The sequence below is a fragment of the Erythrolamprus reginae genome, chromosome 1 (genome assembly GCF_031021105.1).
Source record: "Erythrolamprus reginae isolate rEryReg1 chromosome 1, rEryReg1.hap1, whole genome shotgun sequence".
Classification (NCBI taxonomy): Eukaryota; Metazoa; Chordata; class Lepidosauria; order Squamata; family Dipsadidae; genus Erythrolamprus; species Erythrolamprus reginae.
This window is the reverse complement of record NC_091950.1, coordinates 132,236,665-132,254,185: the sequence shown is the minus strand read 5'-3', so window position 1 is coordinate 132,254,185 and position 17,521 is coordinate 132,236,665. Positions and strand designations below refer to the sequence as shown.

Genomic DNA, 17,521 nt, shown 5'->3' with positions numbered 1-17,521 from the left:
GGATTGATTTATTCTATGATCCATTTTTTCTTTTTCTGAGTATCCATGTCCTTCTCAACACTGAAGTATAAACATATTCTTGCTTCTTCAAACTCTAATTTTCACGGCCATTACAACTTGTAACTTCCTGCGGACATGCCCACTGACTTTGTAGGAAGCCAATAGAGAGGGTTGTAAACTGTAATGATGTGATCATAAGACATTGTGACAGTCAGAGCTTCAAGGACCAACTCGTTCAGCATTGTTGCAAGTATAATCACTGAATGTGCGCTCATTACATTTTTTGAGAAATTGCATGGGCATCTATTTTGATGTTAGAAGTTGTTGTGTAGATTTTGTTTCCCTTTTTTGACATTTGGATTATTGTAGTGCATTCATAATCATTTGAATAATGTTCATATACAGCTCCTCTTGTGGCAGGTTGAGTTATTATGTTGGCAACGGAGCACTTTGTTAATGTGGTTGTTTTTTGATAGATTTGTCCTCTCTAGTTATTCCTTTTTTATTATGACAAAGGCATTGCCTACATACTGTTCTGTCTGGGTGCCCCCAGACTTCAACACCAACTGGAAAAAGCAGCCAGACACGCTGGTAAAAGCAAAAGCACTTTATAGTTTGAAAAATAAACACAGAGAAAAACCTGTTCTTCCCAACAGGCAGGCTATGAGACTTCACAGCAGAGTCCTGATGGCCAGACAATACAGCAGACTTCTTGCTGGCACACCCACCACTGTAGAGAATAAGACCCACACCTTTTTCCCCCAAGGTTTCAGTATTCAAAGTCACAAACCAGAATTCCAAGACGCCAAAGATCACAGCCAGGTCCCAGGACTCCCAAAGATAATACTCCACAAGCCAGGAAGGGTGGGTCTGCCTTTTCAGCCTTTCCAGAGAGCACCACACCCAAACCCAGCTGTTGCCTCTTTAGTGCTGAAAGTACCTGGCTAATTGTCCCCTTCGTTGTGTTGCTCTTCTCTGCCGGAGATCGATTATTGCTTGTGCATTTTCATCTAAGGAATCCAGGCTGCTTGCTGGGGAGAGCTCCCTCTCGGGGGACTCTGGCTGTCCTCCCTCTCCCTCAGCCTGAGATTCCTCCTCCCCGTCTGCCTGAACCTCCTGTTCCTCATCCTCCCCCTCTGAGCAGGAAGCCGGCAGAGGATCAACCGTTCCCTGAGGGGCCTCAGACGGGATCACAACACATACCATATCCATACATTTGGTTGTATATGTGGGAATGCTATAATTTATAAATTATGTATTATGGTTTCACCTATGAGTCTTAGAAGTGGAGATGCCATTCTCTGATTTATTGGTATTCAAACTGAAAGCAGAGGGAGGCAGAGATTGATGAGATCCATAATTCTGGGTATTTAATCTTAGTGTAATTTGTTAGGTAAAATGTGTTGTGTAATACTGCTGCCATGGTTTATTTTCTAGTTCTGGATCTGTGGACATGAAGAGTGCTGTGACATTGACTTAACTTCATATTCTATTTAAGGTTTTTTTATTTTTATGGAGGCATTGCAGTATGTAGTTGATTTGGTTACCTCTGTGAGAGGTCCAAACTGTTTTTGCAAGTTTTGATTTTTTTTGTTTCATAGTTTTTTGTTTTAAGTCCTTGATTTTTATTATGCGAACTTAGTCCATTTACATTTTCAGCTATCAGAGTGGCCACATATGCATACTGTAGTTTCGTGATGCTTTTTCCTTCAATTTCATGTTTATGTTCTTCCAATTCATCCTCTCTCATTATATGTTCAGGAAAAACACTGTAAGTTGAAAAAGTGAGTGTCAACCCTGAAGTGAGCCTGGCTGAAGCTTCACGTTGCCACAGAACGGTGGTAGGGGGTAAATAGTTAGATGCGGTTGTGTAATCAAAACAATAAAGTTTTTCTGTGGGAACCAAGGACATTTTCACAGGCAGCTAGCCAGAAGAGGAGCAAGTGACCAAGCAACTGGCCAACACATGGATTGGACATTGTGACCAGTGGCTTGGGGGGAAAGGGGAAATTTTTACTTTTAATCAGGTGATAGCCGCAGGAAAATTCAGAATTGGCTTTCACCAGTTATGCCAATATGAAGTATCCAATAAACTGTTCTATGAGGAACCTTCTCACCTCGGAGTTCTGTTTTCTACGGATGTATTATTTGGAACACTGACAGTGTGAGAATACAGTGGTACTTCTACTTATGAACTTAATTCGTTCCGTGACCAGGTTCTTAAGTAGAAAAGTTTGCAAGGAGCAGCAATTTTTCCCATAGGAATCAATGTAAAAGTAAATAATGTGTGCGATTAGGGAAACCACAGGGAGGGTGGAGGCCCTGTTTCCTCCCAGGAGATTCCTAGAGAAACCCCACAAAGGCTTCTCTCCGCCTTTTCTGGTCCTGTTTCCTCCCAGGAGATTCCTAGAGAGGCCACACAAAGGCTTCTCACCGCCTTTTCCAGCCCTGTTTCCTCCCAGGAGATTCCTAGAAAGGCCCCACAAAGGCTTCTCTCCGCCTTTTCTGGCCCTGTTTCTTCCCAGGAGATTCCTAGAGAGGCCACACAAAGGCTTCTCACTGCCTTTTCCAGCCCTGTTTCCTCCCAGGAGATTCCTAGAAAGGCCCCACAAAGGCTTCTCTCCGCCTTTTCTTGCCCTGTTTCCTCCCAGGAGATTCCTAGAGAGGTCCCATGGAGGCTTCTTCATGCCTTTTCCAGTTACAGTTTTCCGGGTTTGTAAGTGGAAAATGGTTCTTGAGAAGAGGCAAAAAAATCTTGAACACCCGGTTCTTATCTAGAAAAGTTCGTAAGTAGAGGCGTTCATAGGTAGAGGTACCACTATATACCTTGTTTCACTGTACTCTACCCATTCTTGAAATCTTTGCACCCTAAAAAGTCAGTGTAAAAACAGTACTGTGGATTTTGGAGGAATTTTAACAACCAACGAAAATTATATAAAATGCTCTGAAAATGAATGGGATTAACAAAATGCACCATATCAGAAGGAGGGGAAAGTTGGGAAAGCATCCCAAACGGGCTTAATGGGACCATTTGCCGAATGTTAAATTTCAGTGAAAATAAAATGGAAAAGTGGGAGTAAGGCAGAATTAATGGGTCTGCCTAAGCATCTCATATGTACAATATAATGGGGTACGGCTTAATCGGCTACCACCCTGAGCAAAAAGCACTTTCAATAGGGAATCAAAATACAGTGGTACCTCATGATACGAACTTAATTGATTCTAGGAGGAGGTTCGTAAGGTGAAAAGTTCGTAAGACGAAACAATGTTTCCCATAGGAATCAATGTAAAAGCAAATAATGCGTGCAAATCCTTCAGGAAAATCCCAAACTTTAGAAGGGAGGCGAACAGAGGGCAGGGAGGAGCAGCTAAAGGGGGCGGGTGGAAGAAGCAAGGCTAGGCTAAAGGGTGAGTGGGAAGGAAGAAAGGCAAGGGGGGCGCCCCTCCCTTTTCTTTCTTCAAAAGACACCCTTTCAGTGCTTGTGCAAGCACGCTGTTCTCCTACTTTTTTAAATGCAAACTCTTTCCCCCTCCAAGCCGCCCCTCCATTTTCTTTCTTTCTTTCTTCATCCCAGCAGCAGCGGCTTGGTTCATAAGGTGAAAATAGTTCGGAAGAAGAGGCAAAAAAATCTTAAACACCGGGTTCGTATCTCGAAAAGTTTGTTAGAAGAGGTGTTCGTAAGATGAGGTACCACTGTACACAATAGTATTTCACTATACATGCCACTTTTATTTGTGTCTCGAACACTGGGTCAAAACCTCCAGAGTTTGAAAACACAAACATAAATCATCTTCCCTCTTTAAGTATCTGATGAATGAGAATGAGGCTAGAACAAGCGTCCCCAAACTGGCAACTTTAAGACTTGTGGACTTTTGAAGTCCACAAATCTTAAAAGTTGCCAAGTTGAAAGACTTCTGGGCTAGAAAGTTGACAGAGATGTTACAGTCTCTTTTTAAAAATGACTTTGGAATGGATTTTATAACGTTCTTAGCTGAAGTAAATATATGAGGCATTGCATAGATTAAGTGTATTTTGTATTGTATAGAACATATCTGGTTATTATAAATTGGCTACATTTCCTTCCTATCAGCCACGAGAAAGACATATTTCTACCCAACTCAGCATACTTTCACAATGTAAAGTTAACACTGGAAATCCTGCAGAAAAAGCATTAGATGGAGATCTTAAGTAGAAGATAGAAAGCACAGACCTTGGTCAACGTCATGGAGTCCTGTCACCTGGAACTTCTCCTTTCCTCTTCTCTTCACCTGCAGCCAGACTGGTGAAATTGTTGTAAATTTGTTTCCAAATGTTTTAGCAATATCATAGCCATAGCTATTCCACTATATAAAAAAGAAGGAACATAATAAAAAATATTTGCTACATTATTTCCTATCTTTAAATATAAATTATACCAAAAGAACTAGATATAAGTCCTCAATTCTAATTTAAGTTTTATTTCTTGATTGGCAAAAAAAAAAGAAAAAAAGAAAGCCTGATAGCACCATGTCCAAATGGTTAGTTTGTTAATATATAAACAAGCCATCAATCTATGTTTGTATATATTTGAGTAATGTAACTTTAAATATACTGCTGAATGATGATTGGCTACGGTATTTTAAGTTTGCCATAAGAGGGAGCCAAAGATCGTAGCTGGAGGCTGACGTGCTCTGGAATGCTGATTCATTCATGATTGACTGTCTGTCTGATAGGGAGCTCTGTGTGAAGCTCTGTTACTTTCTGAAAGTACTGAAGTGTTCGTTATCTGTAATCTTTTTTGATGTTTAAGAGAAAGACAGGCTGGTAAGAAGATTATAGTACTTCTTGATATTGACTGACTAAACGTGAATGACCCTGACTGTTTAATAGGACTGTGCTATTTATCTAAAAGTAAACTATTGTATACATTATATGAATCTGTTTGTGACTGGATAATTACTCATCATTACAGGATAACTACTGTTTGTGATAGTTTGGGTGGGCATATACACCTTACACATAAACTTTTTAGAGCTCCTCTGATCAAAGGTGGTGACGTGTTAGCTCATTTAGAATTGATGATGTAGACTTTGCAAGAACAACATGAAAAGGAACTAATAATTTCTGAATTGCATCAAGTTTATATAATTATTTTTTCATGGGATGAGAGTTATGATGATTATGTGTCTTCACTGGAAATTTTGACCAGAGATGAAATAACATTGACTGGCATAACTGGAAGACTGATAGAGGAATCAAGGAGAAGGGAAGATAGAAAGCAGATGAGAAAGAAACAACCATAAGAAGAAGAGAAAATGTCTTCAAATGTATATTTTGTTAGGAAATGTTATTTTTGTGGGGCTAAAGGCCATATAGCTAGATTCTGTAAAAAAGGTAGGAAACAGAATGAGCATGTAAAAATGTTAGTTTAGCTATGCCAAATGCAACTAAAGATGTAAGTATTCCCTACTTACAGGTGTAATGTAGCCCAAAGTTTCTCCTTTGAAGGGCTGTTCACGTCCTTTTGTAGCACAATAGCTTTTGTGTTCGAGGACAATATCCTTTGCTGTTGGATCAGTAACTACTAGACCACGCTCCTGTGCTGTTCCATTTGAATGATGAGTCTGTCAAGATGAAGTTATTGTAGAATTAATTTAAAGAGATTGCTAGCACACAATTCAAGGAAAGGTAGCAGTTTTACGGTCCTTCAAAATTACAGGACCAAAACGGAATAGTGAAGTAGTGCACTTATAAATATACGATGCAGGAAACCACAGGGAAAGTGCTTGTCTTCACACTAATTACAAGCATAGGTTGGTTGCTACTGCAAACAGGTAGCATTAGCCGCTATGTTAATAATCATAACCAAGAAAAATGGTACATTCTCCAGAATGACCAAATTTAAATTCCGCTTATCCTTGGCAACACCAGACCACATCACAATTACACAGAAGCAGAGAGATCCAGCTTAGGGTGGAATGTGATTTAGTTGACTGTCCCATTTCTCATGGTCCCTATGTTACCTCTCATGCTGTCCTGGAGAAATCATAACTATCTGATAAGTACAAGGAAGAGTAGTAAAGATCGCCCTTCCTTTGGAAGCTAGATCATTATTTTCTAATATATTTACAATAATTGACCATTATTCTGAGGACTTACCATGCAATCATAAGGCATGCACAAATATGGCTTTATAGTTTTGGGAAGTTGGCTTGCTCTCCAAACTTGTTTGTTTGGTTTCTGAACATTTCCTTACCAGACTAGGTAACATCATCACAAGACATTTTATAAGCTAAGGTGAATAGGACAAGGAAATCCTCCTGATGATGTTACATAGTCTGGTAACAAAACATTCAGAAATTAAATTGAAACAAGCTTGGACAGCAAACCACTGCCAAAATCTAAAATCCAAGATACAAGTATTTTCTATGTCTTTATAGTTCCTATTTTGAAAAAAATCACAATGGATGCTTTGATGATTGTGTATCCACAAGTAAAACTAATATTTGGCACCATATCAGAAAATCTTAGGTCTCTTATATAAAAGCAAGAGATTTGCTTTGTGATTTGCAATTTCAAATACAAAGTATTTGAATTGCATCAAGTTGAATTGCAAAATATTTGAAATTTGTGATTAGGAGATCAGGATGCATGTTACTACATTAACTGAATTAATTAGAAGTGTTGCATGAATAAGGCCACTGGATGTATAAAAAGAATTACAATTACACATGAGTATATAAAAGAATACTAGTAAAATAATAGTAGTACATCCATGGTATTTAAATAACAGATTACCAAAAAAAAAGGAATATTTTAAAATCATTGTTATTCATTTCTTGCATGTATTTCCTCCACAAACTAGATGCTGTTACCAAATAGAACACATTAGTTTGCAATTAAATGAAAATTTTATATTACATAGGAGAGAGCTGCACTATCCAACTACCTAACTGGAAATCAGGAAGTTCACTGTGAAATTAGTAGATCTCTGTCAAGCACTCTCTATTTATATTCAAAGAAAATACTCCTAGGTCAAAGTACAATATCCACACAGTATTTGATAAGAATCTTTGCTAATGAGAGATTAATGCCAGAAAATTAACCATGTTCTCCTACCTTTTCCTCCAGTGTTTTTGAGGAAGCTTTTTTCAAATCTGTCTTTGACAATGTAGCATCAACGAACTGAGAAGCCAGGGCAAAAATAAGACCAATGCAGATACATTTCATGGCAACTTTAGTTATCAGAGTTTAATGTCTGTGGATGAAGAAAATAGAAATAGATGTCTTATCCTCTGAAGAATAATCTAATTTAGATCATTTAAAAAAGTATTGATAAAGGCAATGGGAAAAATTTTTAAAAACAGAGCCAGAATCAGTCTCTTCAAGAATACAATTATAGCAGGATTTGCACTGTTCCTCCAATGTTCTAGCCTTTCATCTGGCAATTTTTCAGATTACAAAGAAAGGGTACATATTTTATCTGAAAAGGCAATTTTTAAAAAAAATTGGTTTACTACACTATTGTCAAGTTTTCAGGACAGCCTTTTTCCCTGCCTGCTTCTCCTAAATTCAAATACTGGTACTTTTTTTTCTGAAGAAACCTGGCAGCTCATTTGTACATTTGCAACAGTAAGTGAAATTTAAATTCAATAAACAGATGCATAATCATGTGAACAAAGTATGTTTGATATAAAATGATTTCGGTATGGAATCCCCAAATTAATATTATTTGTGCTGCCCTTTTGCTACTTCAATTTTTCTCTCATTCTGCTTAAAATATTTCTGGAAGCTTTATATGGACCTTCATTTTATTCAAGTTTTTGGACTTGCCATTAATATAATCTCAGAATAGCCACTGTCATGGATCCTTTTAATCAGTGAAGGGCTACCAAAATTTTTACTACCACTGTGGATGTGGCTTATTTTGTGGGTGCGGCCTGATGGTCATGAGACTGGGTAGAGTGGCTTGCTGGCCATGTGAATGGCTTGACAATCAAGGATTTTCCATGAACCTCAAAACAATACCTATATCAATGAACTCAAAACAAGCAGGTCATCGAATTCATCCACATCCTAGAAATGAACAGCTATAGAACAGTGAAATGACAGAAACATCTCACTTAGAATTTTGAAAGCACATTTTGAGCATTGTCATAAAGATATCTTCATGATTAAAATGGCCACTCACAAAATAATCACCTACTCAAAGGCAACAATCTAAAGTGTTCCTTGCTACTTTCACAGTCTAAGTGAACATCTCAAAATGCTCCATTCCAAACAACAGTCTTAACCTTCCTTCCTGCAGACTACCAAACAAAATCAAGGTTTCTGACAAAACATTAGGTTTCAAGCATTATTCATTTTATTTTCTAGAGCAGGGGTCCCCAAACTTGGCAACTTTAAGACTTGTGAATTTCAACTCCCAGAATTCTCCAGCCAGCTACGAAGACCTCTGTTCTAGAGAATACTATAGCCATTCGGAAAGGAGGGGGAGGCAGAAACCCAGATCACATAGAATTAATTCCAAATCCTATTTCCTTATAGACACTTTTGTTTGTAGCAGAATCGCCGGCTTTGGGGTTTTTAAATGCTTTCAGGAAGAACACACGAGGCTGCCCAAAGAAGACGCCCTACATTTTCTTTCAACATCTTTTGGTGTAAATTGGGTACTCTGAGGTGGAGCTCCATTTTCGCTACTCCACTGCGTCCCCCCCCATCTGGGCAGCAGCCCACCCCTGCCTTTAACTAAACATTGTGTACCTTAGCCTTATTGTTGATTACAGCAAGTCAGAGATGACACAACAAATTTGCCCAATTTTGGGTAAAGCTTGACATTAGGAGTTTTAAAAATGCACTATATATTCTCACTTTTGTTTAGCACTATCATGCAAACATAGAATTCAAAGGAAAATTATTTTTATATATACAGTGTTTGGGGGGGGGGAATCTGTGTGCGCAAATAATTCTTCCTCTGAATACTGTGGCTATATTTGCATGATATATATGTGGTAGGAAGATGGCCCAGAAGCTTCTTGTCTCATCTTCCATGGATAGACAGAGGACACAATTCAAAATTAAATCTATCCTTTCCATTCAGTGTAGAAGGTTCAAGTAGCAGCCTTTTACCAACTTTGAAACCCTTTCTCCTATAACGCTGTTCAAAAGGAGTCATGTCTAGAACTGTGGATCATCCTGATCTCTATAGTTCTTTCAGTTCCTGGACATGCAGACAAATTAACAGTAAAGCTATGCTAGCTCTAGATTTATTATAGATTGTCACCCAGAGTTTAAAAGCAAGCAAGCAAGCACAAAAAACAAACCTCCAAACCTCAAAATGATCCAAGAGAATTTTGCAGAATTATAAACATCTATCTGTCTGCCAATGGAATAACAAATTAAAAATCTCTTGTGTCTACCCCAGCTAGTAAGAGTGGTAGAGGTTACATTATCTAGTGTCTTCAGCCATAGATTAACAGGCTTTGCTTCAATAACATCAAGAAGGAAGTTTTAACCATTTTAAAAAATATACATACCTACCTTCTGAAATGGTTTTTTTTTTTTGCAAGCCATTACTGAGGCATAAACTTTTAGAGCTCTAAATCCACAAAGGCTATATAGTTAAATAAATCTTTTATCTTTTAAAATCCATTACAAGTAATGTTTCCGCTCTGACAGATTTACTCAAATCAATTGTCTGGAAATTATAGACTGTGTTGTGGAAGTCAAATAGCACCCAAATAAAGGGCTGCAGACTTTAATTAATTGGATAAGGTTTTAGAAAACACTTTAACTTAAAAGGTGCCATCAAAACAATGAGTTTTCAAGCATCATCTTAATTGGGGGCCTTCCCTCTTTTGTGCACTGAAGCACTTTAAAAACAGCGGAATTATTTTCAATGCAAAATCTGATCAGCTCACAGAAAATTATATTAATGTGAGTATGGTGTCCAAAAATGGGCAAAGCCCACTCATTTCTCATCCAATTTACTGGTCAACAATAATCTAATCAAATGCTTTACATTATTCCCGTCCTCATTATAATAACAGCAGATGGATAAATTATATTTTTACAACATTCTTCAAACTGATACCCACTAATCCAGTATGTAAAAGTCAAAACTAGGAGAAGACCTGAAAGTACAAAGTACAATGATCCAAGAAGATTTTGCAGAATATTTGCAAGGATTTATTTTGACATTTGCTTTTGAATCCATTTCAGCTCCTGTATACAAATTCCAGAATCTGGATTTGCTACACTGGCAAATCCATACATACTACGAGTATATCAATAGGATTGTCATTATGAAATTAGTCCAAACCACAATTACTACAGTCCCTGGCTGTAAACATACGAAGCCACAAACAAGCAAACCAGATTAAGAAGGGATCGCAACGCAATCCTAGGGATTGCGCCACTGAATCCTACTGCTCTGCAAAAGGACGCGTTTAGGAGAATGGCCACTTTTAAGGGCAAAGTCCTCAACCTGTTTCATCCAGAAACAGTGTCTCGGCCCTGCTTATTACAACACTTGGAAGCATAGACCTGGATAGGCAGCCAGCGCGTGGGAATCCCACCCGGGAAAGAGGAGTTTTTGAACAGCTGTGAGTAAGACGCTGACCCGTTACTTGCAGGCAGTTTAACTCAACCCAAGCTCGCTTGCTTGCCTGCCTGCTTGTCTTTTCAAATCCCCTCCCACCTTTCCAAGCACTCGCATTCGCGCCCTTGATTTCCTTCTGTAAACCGGATCTGCCTCGACTCGGAAGTGAAGCAAAAACTTCAGAGGCGAGGAGCGCACGCCTCTTAAAGGAGCCGTTTCGTTGTCTTTTCGTGATAAACGTGTGACTTCATAATAAAAGGGCTGATAACGAGGAACTCCATAGCGAGATGCCCCGGATCATATGCTAAGATTCTGAATTCTTATTGGAGGCTTTCTTCGGAGACTGCCAGAGACTTACCACGGAGACCATGGTGGTCAAAAAAAGCCTATTTAGAAAGTACCTCAGCCTTTCTAAATAGGCTTAAAGCTAAATATAGCAGGGTACTGTAATGCAATGGCAAAACAACAGCAACCTAAAAATAGCTACATTAGAGTGTGTATAATAAAAATATAAACAATAGCAAAAACACAGACTGTATAGCAATCAAAAACAAAAACAGATTGTATAACGTGCATAAGCGCACCACTGTGTCTATCGTCCCTGTCCTATTGTCCTCTTTTATCTTTTTATTTATGTTTATACAAACTATTACTATCCTATACATGTTTGACAAATAAATAAAATGAAGAAAGAAAGAAAATAAATCCTTGACTGGCACAAACTGTTCATAAAAAGTGATGAAAAGAAACTAATAGTGCAAAACTGAAATTAATTCCATTAGCTGAATTCCCTTACTCCATCAGTTAGGCAAATTAGTTCCATTTAATCAAACTTGGTCTATGTGATCTGAGTTGCAAAAAGTTGGATGAGAACATAATTGTGAACAAGGTGTTACAGGAAGAGTTTGCTGTATTTGAGAAGAAACATTCGAAGCGGTTTTGAATTTTCAAAAATGACTTTTGGATGGTTCTTTTCAAATACAGACAACTCTTACCATAAATCTTTGTTATCCAATTCGCTACATTATTCTGCTAAAGATTGCAAGGCTGCATCTAAGTCACAAAGTTCTCTTTGACCTTGGAAGGATGTGCAAATGTAACAATCTGAGAGCCTAATTTTAATTTTTTTGCAAAGCTGTTTGAAATTGATATGAGTTGGGCGACTTATAAATATAACAAATTAAATTAAATTGATTGCAGCAAGGCAGAAATCCTAAGCATTTCCCCCTAGAAATTCATGGAATTCAATTATCTTTTACCTCTGAGTAGATGCAAGCTAGCATTTGGGAGGAGTAAAGCCAATGCAATGTTGCACTGAGTGTGGCTGGGTCTGTTTAGCCCCCTAGACTAGAGTTATTTTTGCACCAGTTGCTAATCTGTGTCTCAGACTGACCTACCTAGTATCATGTTTCTGTGAATAAAATGAGATGACAGCATCCCACCCTGATGCTTCCTTTAAAACTCAGGCTGTTACCACACTTTTTTTTCTTCTCATAGAAAAATATGAGTACTACAGTATTAGGAATTATTTTGGAAGATTCTTATGACCAGTTCAACCATTGTATATAAACCTGTGGTTTTAATAGATTTCTATGTTCACATGCTGAATTTCAGTACTGTAATTGTTTTTAAAAGCTCAAAGACAAATAACTTCCATTCCATTTCTGGAATGGGGGTGGGTGGGAAATCTGCAGTTCTATTCCTTCTTGTGGCAATAGATAGGTAGGTAGGTAGGTAGGTAGGTAGGTAGAGATATTGCTTCCATGGCTTGACCCTGCTTGGCTTCAGTGTCTAAGCCCAGCCACTGTTGATTGCCTATGACAGACTGACCTTTATGAGCTTGTGCTGAGACTGATATCCGAAGCATAGAGAAACCATATGTTGATTTGGCTGTCCTTTCAGATTTTTTCATAAGCTATATTTTTTATTTACTCTGGTACTGCCTACCCAAAGGAGAGAGATAGCCAGAGTGACTTTTTGTGGATACTGCCTGCCTGAAGGAGGAGTACATGCTATTGTGATCTAATGGAAGGTTTAATGATGAAAAGGATGATGAAAAGACTAGCCATTGTGACCTCATGGTGACTCATATAAGTAAAGTCCTAGTCCAGGGATATGCAACTTTTTCCTATTTAATGACCATATTAGTCTTTGAATGGTGGACTCAATAAAAACTTGACTGTGTAAGGGGATTAAGAAAGATCCATACTAGTGTTGAAGTGGAAAATGTGTGCAAATTAGAGAACCAGTTTAAAGTAGTGGTTCAACCCCAGGTTATAAACTAGGAGACTGGGGGCACAAGATCGACCAACATGGCACATGCTGATCCACCAAGGCTGCCAGATATCTGAGGCCAGAAGAACGTTCATAGCAGAAGAGAAGCGAGCACTCTGCAAAGCCAGAGCTGCAAATGCTGCGACAATGGTCTCCACATGTCTGCCCAACATGTGGCAGAACATTTCACGCCTATATAGGCCTTACCAGCCACCTGTAGACACATCGCGTACAGCCCACAAACCATTAGATGTCAAGGTTGCTCAGAGTCCGTTTTGGAGTGAGTGGCATATAAATGCAATAAATAAAATAAAGGTCCTCTTTCAGCACGATGGACAAACATCATGTACCGGTAATTCTAAGCTGATAACACAAGTGAGTTTTCATACGCACGGGTTTGGAAGAAAAAAGAAATGCTACATTACTGTGGCTATTAGTTCATTGTTTAGTCTATTTTGATTTGATTGTAGTGAACCACATACATAATGTAATGTTTGAATAAAAGAAAATGATTGAACATACTGGTTGGAAGACAGCTGAACTTCAAAAGTTGTGACCAAGGTTCCTATGACCTATTTGACTTATCATCTTCTCCCATTTGCTACAGCCAAGTCCCATTTAGGTTTTTATTTTTATTTGTTAAATAATAGTACACCATCGTTTCTTTTTATTTTTTAAAAAATAATGGATCAGCATCGTGCTCCATTTGGAAAAAAAAATCTAACAGGGCTTATAAAAGTAACAGCTCTGCAAAATAAGACTTTAAAAAATATATTTATTGGTTTTTACCCAAATACAAAAGACTAAAACAAATATTGTTCACATTTGTCATTTACAGATCATAAACCATTCTATTACATTCCTTATTAACACATCTATATACAATATATATTATTCAAATGGATAGGATAAGTGTGGTGAGTAAAATGGATTAGTAGTAGTTAATTATATTTATAAGTGTATACAAATATAACTGAGTAGCCTTGAGAAGTAGATACAGAAGTTAATGTCAGAAGATATTACTGCTTATCCATTTGTATTTATGTTCCCCTACACGTTGTCTGTATCATGTATAAGAATTTGTTTTATGAAATTTGTACATTGTGTCATATTGCCCTTTTTCTTTCCTTCAACCATTTATAAGCAAAATAATGCTTTTACCCCCACACCGACAAAGCGGTAATAGGGCAAACTTTTGGATGCCTATTCAGAAATCTTTCCTTGCGTCCAATCGGCTAAACTCAACCAGGAGGATTGGAAGATGGCAAACACAATCCCATTTTAACGCTTCAAGGGGATTTATTTCTCATTAGGGGCATGGCAGAGGCGGCGTTGTGCGTTAGGTTTCCTCCGCCCAGCCTTAGGAAGGATCAACAACACCTGTTCCCGTTCCCGCCGCGGGATGCGCGCAGTCTCGGGAGGCAGCCCCGGGCGCTCAAGCGGAGCCTGCGCCTTGAGGCCGAGGGCCCTGCAGCTGTAAACTAGCGACTAGAAGCCGGTGGGGGGCCGCGGAGCGCCGCTCTGAGGCAGCCTCGCTGGGCCCAATCCCCGCCGTCACATCGCCTTCCTCCGCACGCGAGGTGGCGCCCCGAGGCGCTGCCTAGCGGCTTCCCGAGAATCGGAAGGCGAAGGCGGAAAAGGCGTCGCGCTTGCGCTCAGGCGGGGCGGCAAAGGCGGCTTCGGGAAGGCTAAAGGTCCTTCGCGCGGATCGCGGCAAGCCAGCAAGCAGCAGCAGCAGCCTCGGCGGCGGGAGTCTCTGCTTCGGCGTCAAGATGCCGGCCGTGTCGAAGGGGGATGGGATGCGGGGACTGGCCGTCTTCATCTCGGACATCAGGAACTGTAAGCGTGGCAGGGGGCGGCGAGGGAAACTTGCCTCAGGCGACGGGGGGCTCGGCGGGCTTTTTCGGGTGGGGTTCCTTCCCTTCCCAAGGGGGGGGGGACTCGCTCGGTTGCTCGCTTCTGCTGCGCGGCGGGTTCAGCAGCGTCGCCCGAACCTTTTTCCACCACGCAGGCGGCTCCGGATTGCCTTGGGAAAGAGACTTCCGCGGGGAACGTTCCGGGCTGGGGTGGGCTTTCAAAGCGTAATGGGAACGCGGGCTATCTTGGGAAGGCTCCTCTCCGTTCTCGCCAGCCTTTTGGGGCTGGCAACGAGCCACCTTCTGCTGCCGGTGTCTCCTTAGTGTGTGTGTGTGTGTGTGTGTGTGTGTGTGTGTGTGTGTGTGTGTGTGTGTGTGTGTGTGTAACTGTTTTGTGATTGTAGCGATGCGAAGCCCCCGCGAGCTGTGCTGTAGATGGGGCCGGAGAAGCCCTTATTAGCCTGCGCCAACGCAGCCTCTTCGTCTTGGCTGGGGTGGCTTTAAAAGATACGGAATGTGCGTCTTCCAAGCAACCCGGAAAATGGGCCTTAGTGAAACGAAGATTAGCTCTATCTTTTTTTTTGGGGGGGGGGGGGGATGCGGGAAACGGAAGCTTGGCACATATTAGGAAAAGATTGCCGTGTGTGAGGCCTCAGGAAAGAAAAAGAAAGAAAAAGAGGATAGCTGGGAAGGCTTGACAGCCGGGCCTCCCAACACTTCACTGCCCTGAGGCAAGGCGGTGAAGGAGGCCCCATCTCAAATCAAGGTTTGTTGGTTAGCCCCCCAGACAGAAAATTCCATAAATTCCTCTTCCCTGGTTGTAAGAAATGCAGTGAAATAAAACAGCCAAGCATGTTTAAGGAGTACCTAGGGGCTGCCAAGGAAGCAAGCTGCAGCAAAAATAAGTAGGACAAGAGTGTTCTGGTTTCCTTAGTCCAATATCTCATCCATATATGTATGTACGTACGTACGTACGTACGTACGTGTGTGTGTGTGTGTGTGTGTATATATCTATCTATCTATCTAATTTCTATCTATCATCTATCTATCTATCCATCCATCCATCCCAGTGAGGGTATGGCTAGCTGATGAGGCCATAACAAGGCCGAAATAAGTCTATCCTAGTCTCCTTTAATTTTCAAATTCAGCAAAAACCTGTGGCACACGTGTGTGCGCGCGCACACACATATGCATGTATATACATATACCTACCTACCTAAATAGATATAGATATACACATGTAACCACCAGCATAAATCACTCTTGGCAAAAATAATATGTTGAAAATCTTCTTCTACATTGCCTACTAAAATTGATTCTGGATTAGAAGAATGGTCTAATTAGTTGTTTCTTTATGTCTCCACAGCAGACAAAAGTAGCTGTTTTTAGCCATTCCCCCCCCCCCCCACATATTTGTTTTCTAAACAACAGTCATCCAAGAGCAACAATAATAGGAACTGCACCTGTGTAATTGTATGTATTTTACATGTCTGCTGGTACAATGGCATGGCTACTATAGCTAAATCAGCCCACAGACTGAGGTTTAAGGAATTCTGTGCCAAGTAGCTAAAGGAATACTCCTAATCTTTTTTCAGCAGCAGGACTATCCTTCAGGAGACCTTTGAAAATCAAAACTGGACAAGTTGGCCAAAAAGACCTCAGTGAAGCAGCCAATATTCATTTTAAGAATTGTTTAAGGAATACTAATGGCTGTATTTATAGTTGTGCCAGGTCACATGTTCTGTGATAGTTGTAATACAGCTTTGGGAAAAGCCTTCTGTGACTTGACAATGTGTGATCTTGAGACAATGTGTGATCTTGAGACAATGTATGCAAAAATATATGTCCATGTGTATTTGGAAGGTCCTAAGTCTGAAAGGAAGATCGCCCTAGAACTGACTTTTAGTAAAATGGTTGAGTAATCATTTGCTTCATATGCTTCCAAGAGCAGCAACTTCTCCTTTAACATATGCCCCTATTTTTCAAGAAAAATAGGAAGTACCCCTGAGATGGAATCTTTTTATTATAGAAGCCTGGCTGGTTAAATGCTATCCTAAATATATCGTTCTGTTGACAAGTTACACTTAGTTGGCTGCCTTTGAATGAAAATTGGTCTAGCCCTTAATTTGGTCTGTGGTTACTCAATATACTGAAATATCTCTCCCTCTCCCTCTTGTTCTTTCCCTCCTTTTTCTGCAAAAGAGCCATTGACAAGTGACTTTAATCTCATTAAGCACTATGGTTATATTTAGAATAGAATAGAATAATATTGGCCAAGTGTAATTGGACACACAAGGAATTCATCTTGGGGCACATGTTCCAAATAAAAAGAAGAAATAAAAGAAAAGTTCAAGAATCATAAGGCACAACATTTAATGATAGTTAGGGTACACATAAGCAATGAAATCATATTAGGAACCACTCAATATAAATTGTAAAGATTGTAATATATAGTACATATGAGATAACTAATATTCCAATACAAAACAATGTAAAACATTTTAAAATCTCTTAAAATCGTTTAAAATTGCTTTGCCCAGCTTGTTATATAATGATAGTGAGCTGTATCTCATTTACAATTTCAATTTCTTGAAATATTTGGGAAATAGTATTTATTTTAAATGAATCTTTCTTTGGGGATGCACCTTACATTTTTATCAAAAAGGAGATGCTTGGACCTGTGTAATTTTTTTTAAATAATTGTAGTGCTTACTCTCTATTATTTGGCAAGAATATGGTACAGTACTATACTACTGGTGTGAGCTAGAACAATTAGTAATTTAGTAACAGTTGTGGTCTGAAAATAAACCA

General features: G+C 39.5%; 2 protein-coding genes across 6 annotated transcripts in view; one reads left to right on the top strand and one right to left on the bottom strand.

The window, feature by feature from the left end:
- Positions 1-10,764, bottom strand: part of CHID1 (chitinase domain containing 1) — a 152,386-nt gene extending 141,622 nt beyond the window's left edge. The window contains exons 1-4 of one of the 4 annotated variants that reach the window (XM_070735705.1): positions 10,680-10,764; positions 7,100-7,238; positions 5,455-5,604; positions 4,212-4,344 (exon numbers count right to left, since the gene is read on the bottom strand). In XM_070735705.1, the coding sequence (XP_070591806.1) occupies positions 4,212-4,344; positions 5,455-5,604; positions 7,100-7,210 (394 nt within the window). In that variant the 5' untranslated portion in view covers positions 7,211-7,238; positions 10,680-10,764. Of the gene's footprint in view, positions 1-4,211; positions 4,345-5,454; positions 5,605-7,099; positions 7,239-10,525 lie in introns of all 4 variants that reach the window. The other 3 variants (XM_070735718.1, XM_070735725.1, XM_070735711.1) reach the window with 3 other exon arrangements.
- Positions 10,765-14,179: 3,415 nt separating this feature from the next.
- Positions 14,180-17,521, top strand: part of AP2A2 (adaptor related protein complex 2 subunit alpha 2) — a 74,301-nt gene continuing 70,959 nt past the window's right edge. Inside the window, exon 1 of one of the 2 annotated variants that reach the window (XM_070765202.1) lies at positions 14,180-14,693. In XM_070765202.1, coding sequence (XP_070621303.1) covers positions 14,627-14,693 — 67 coding nt within the window. In that variant the 5' untranslated portion in view covers positions 14,180-14,626. The remainder of the gene's footprint in view (positions 14,694-17,521) is intronic. The other variant, XM_070765209.1, reaches the window with a different exon arrangement.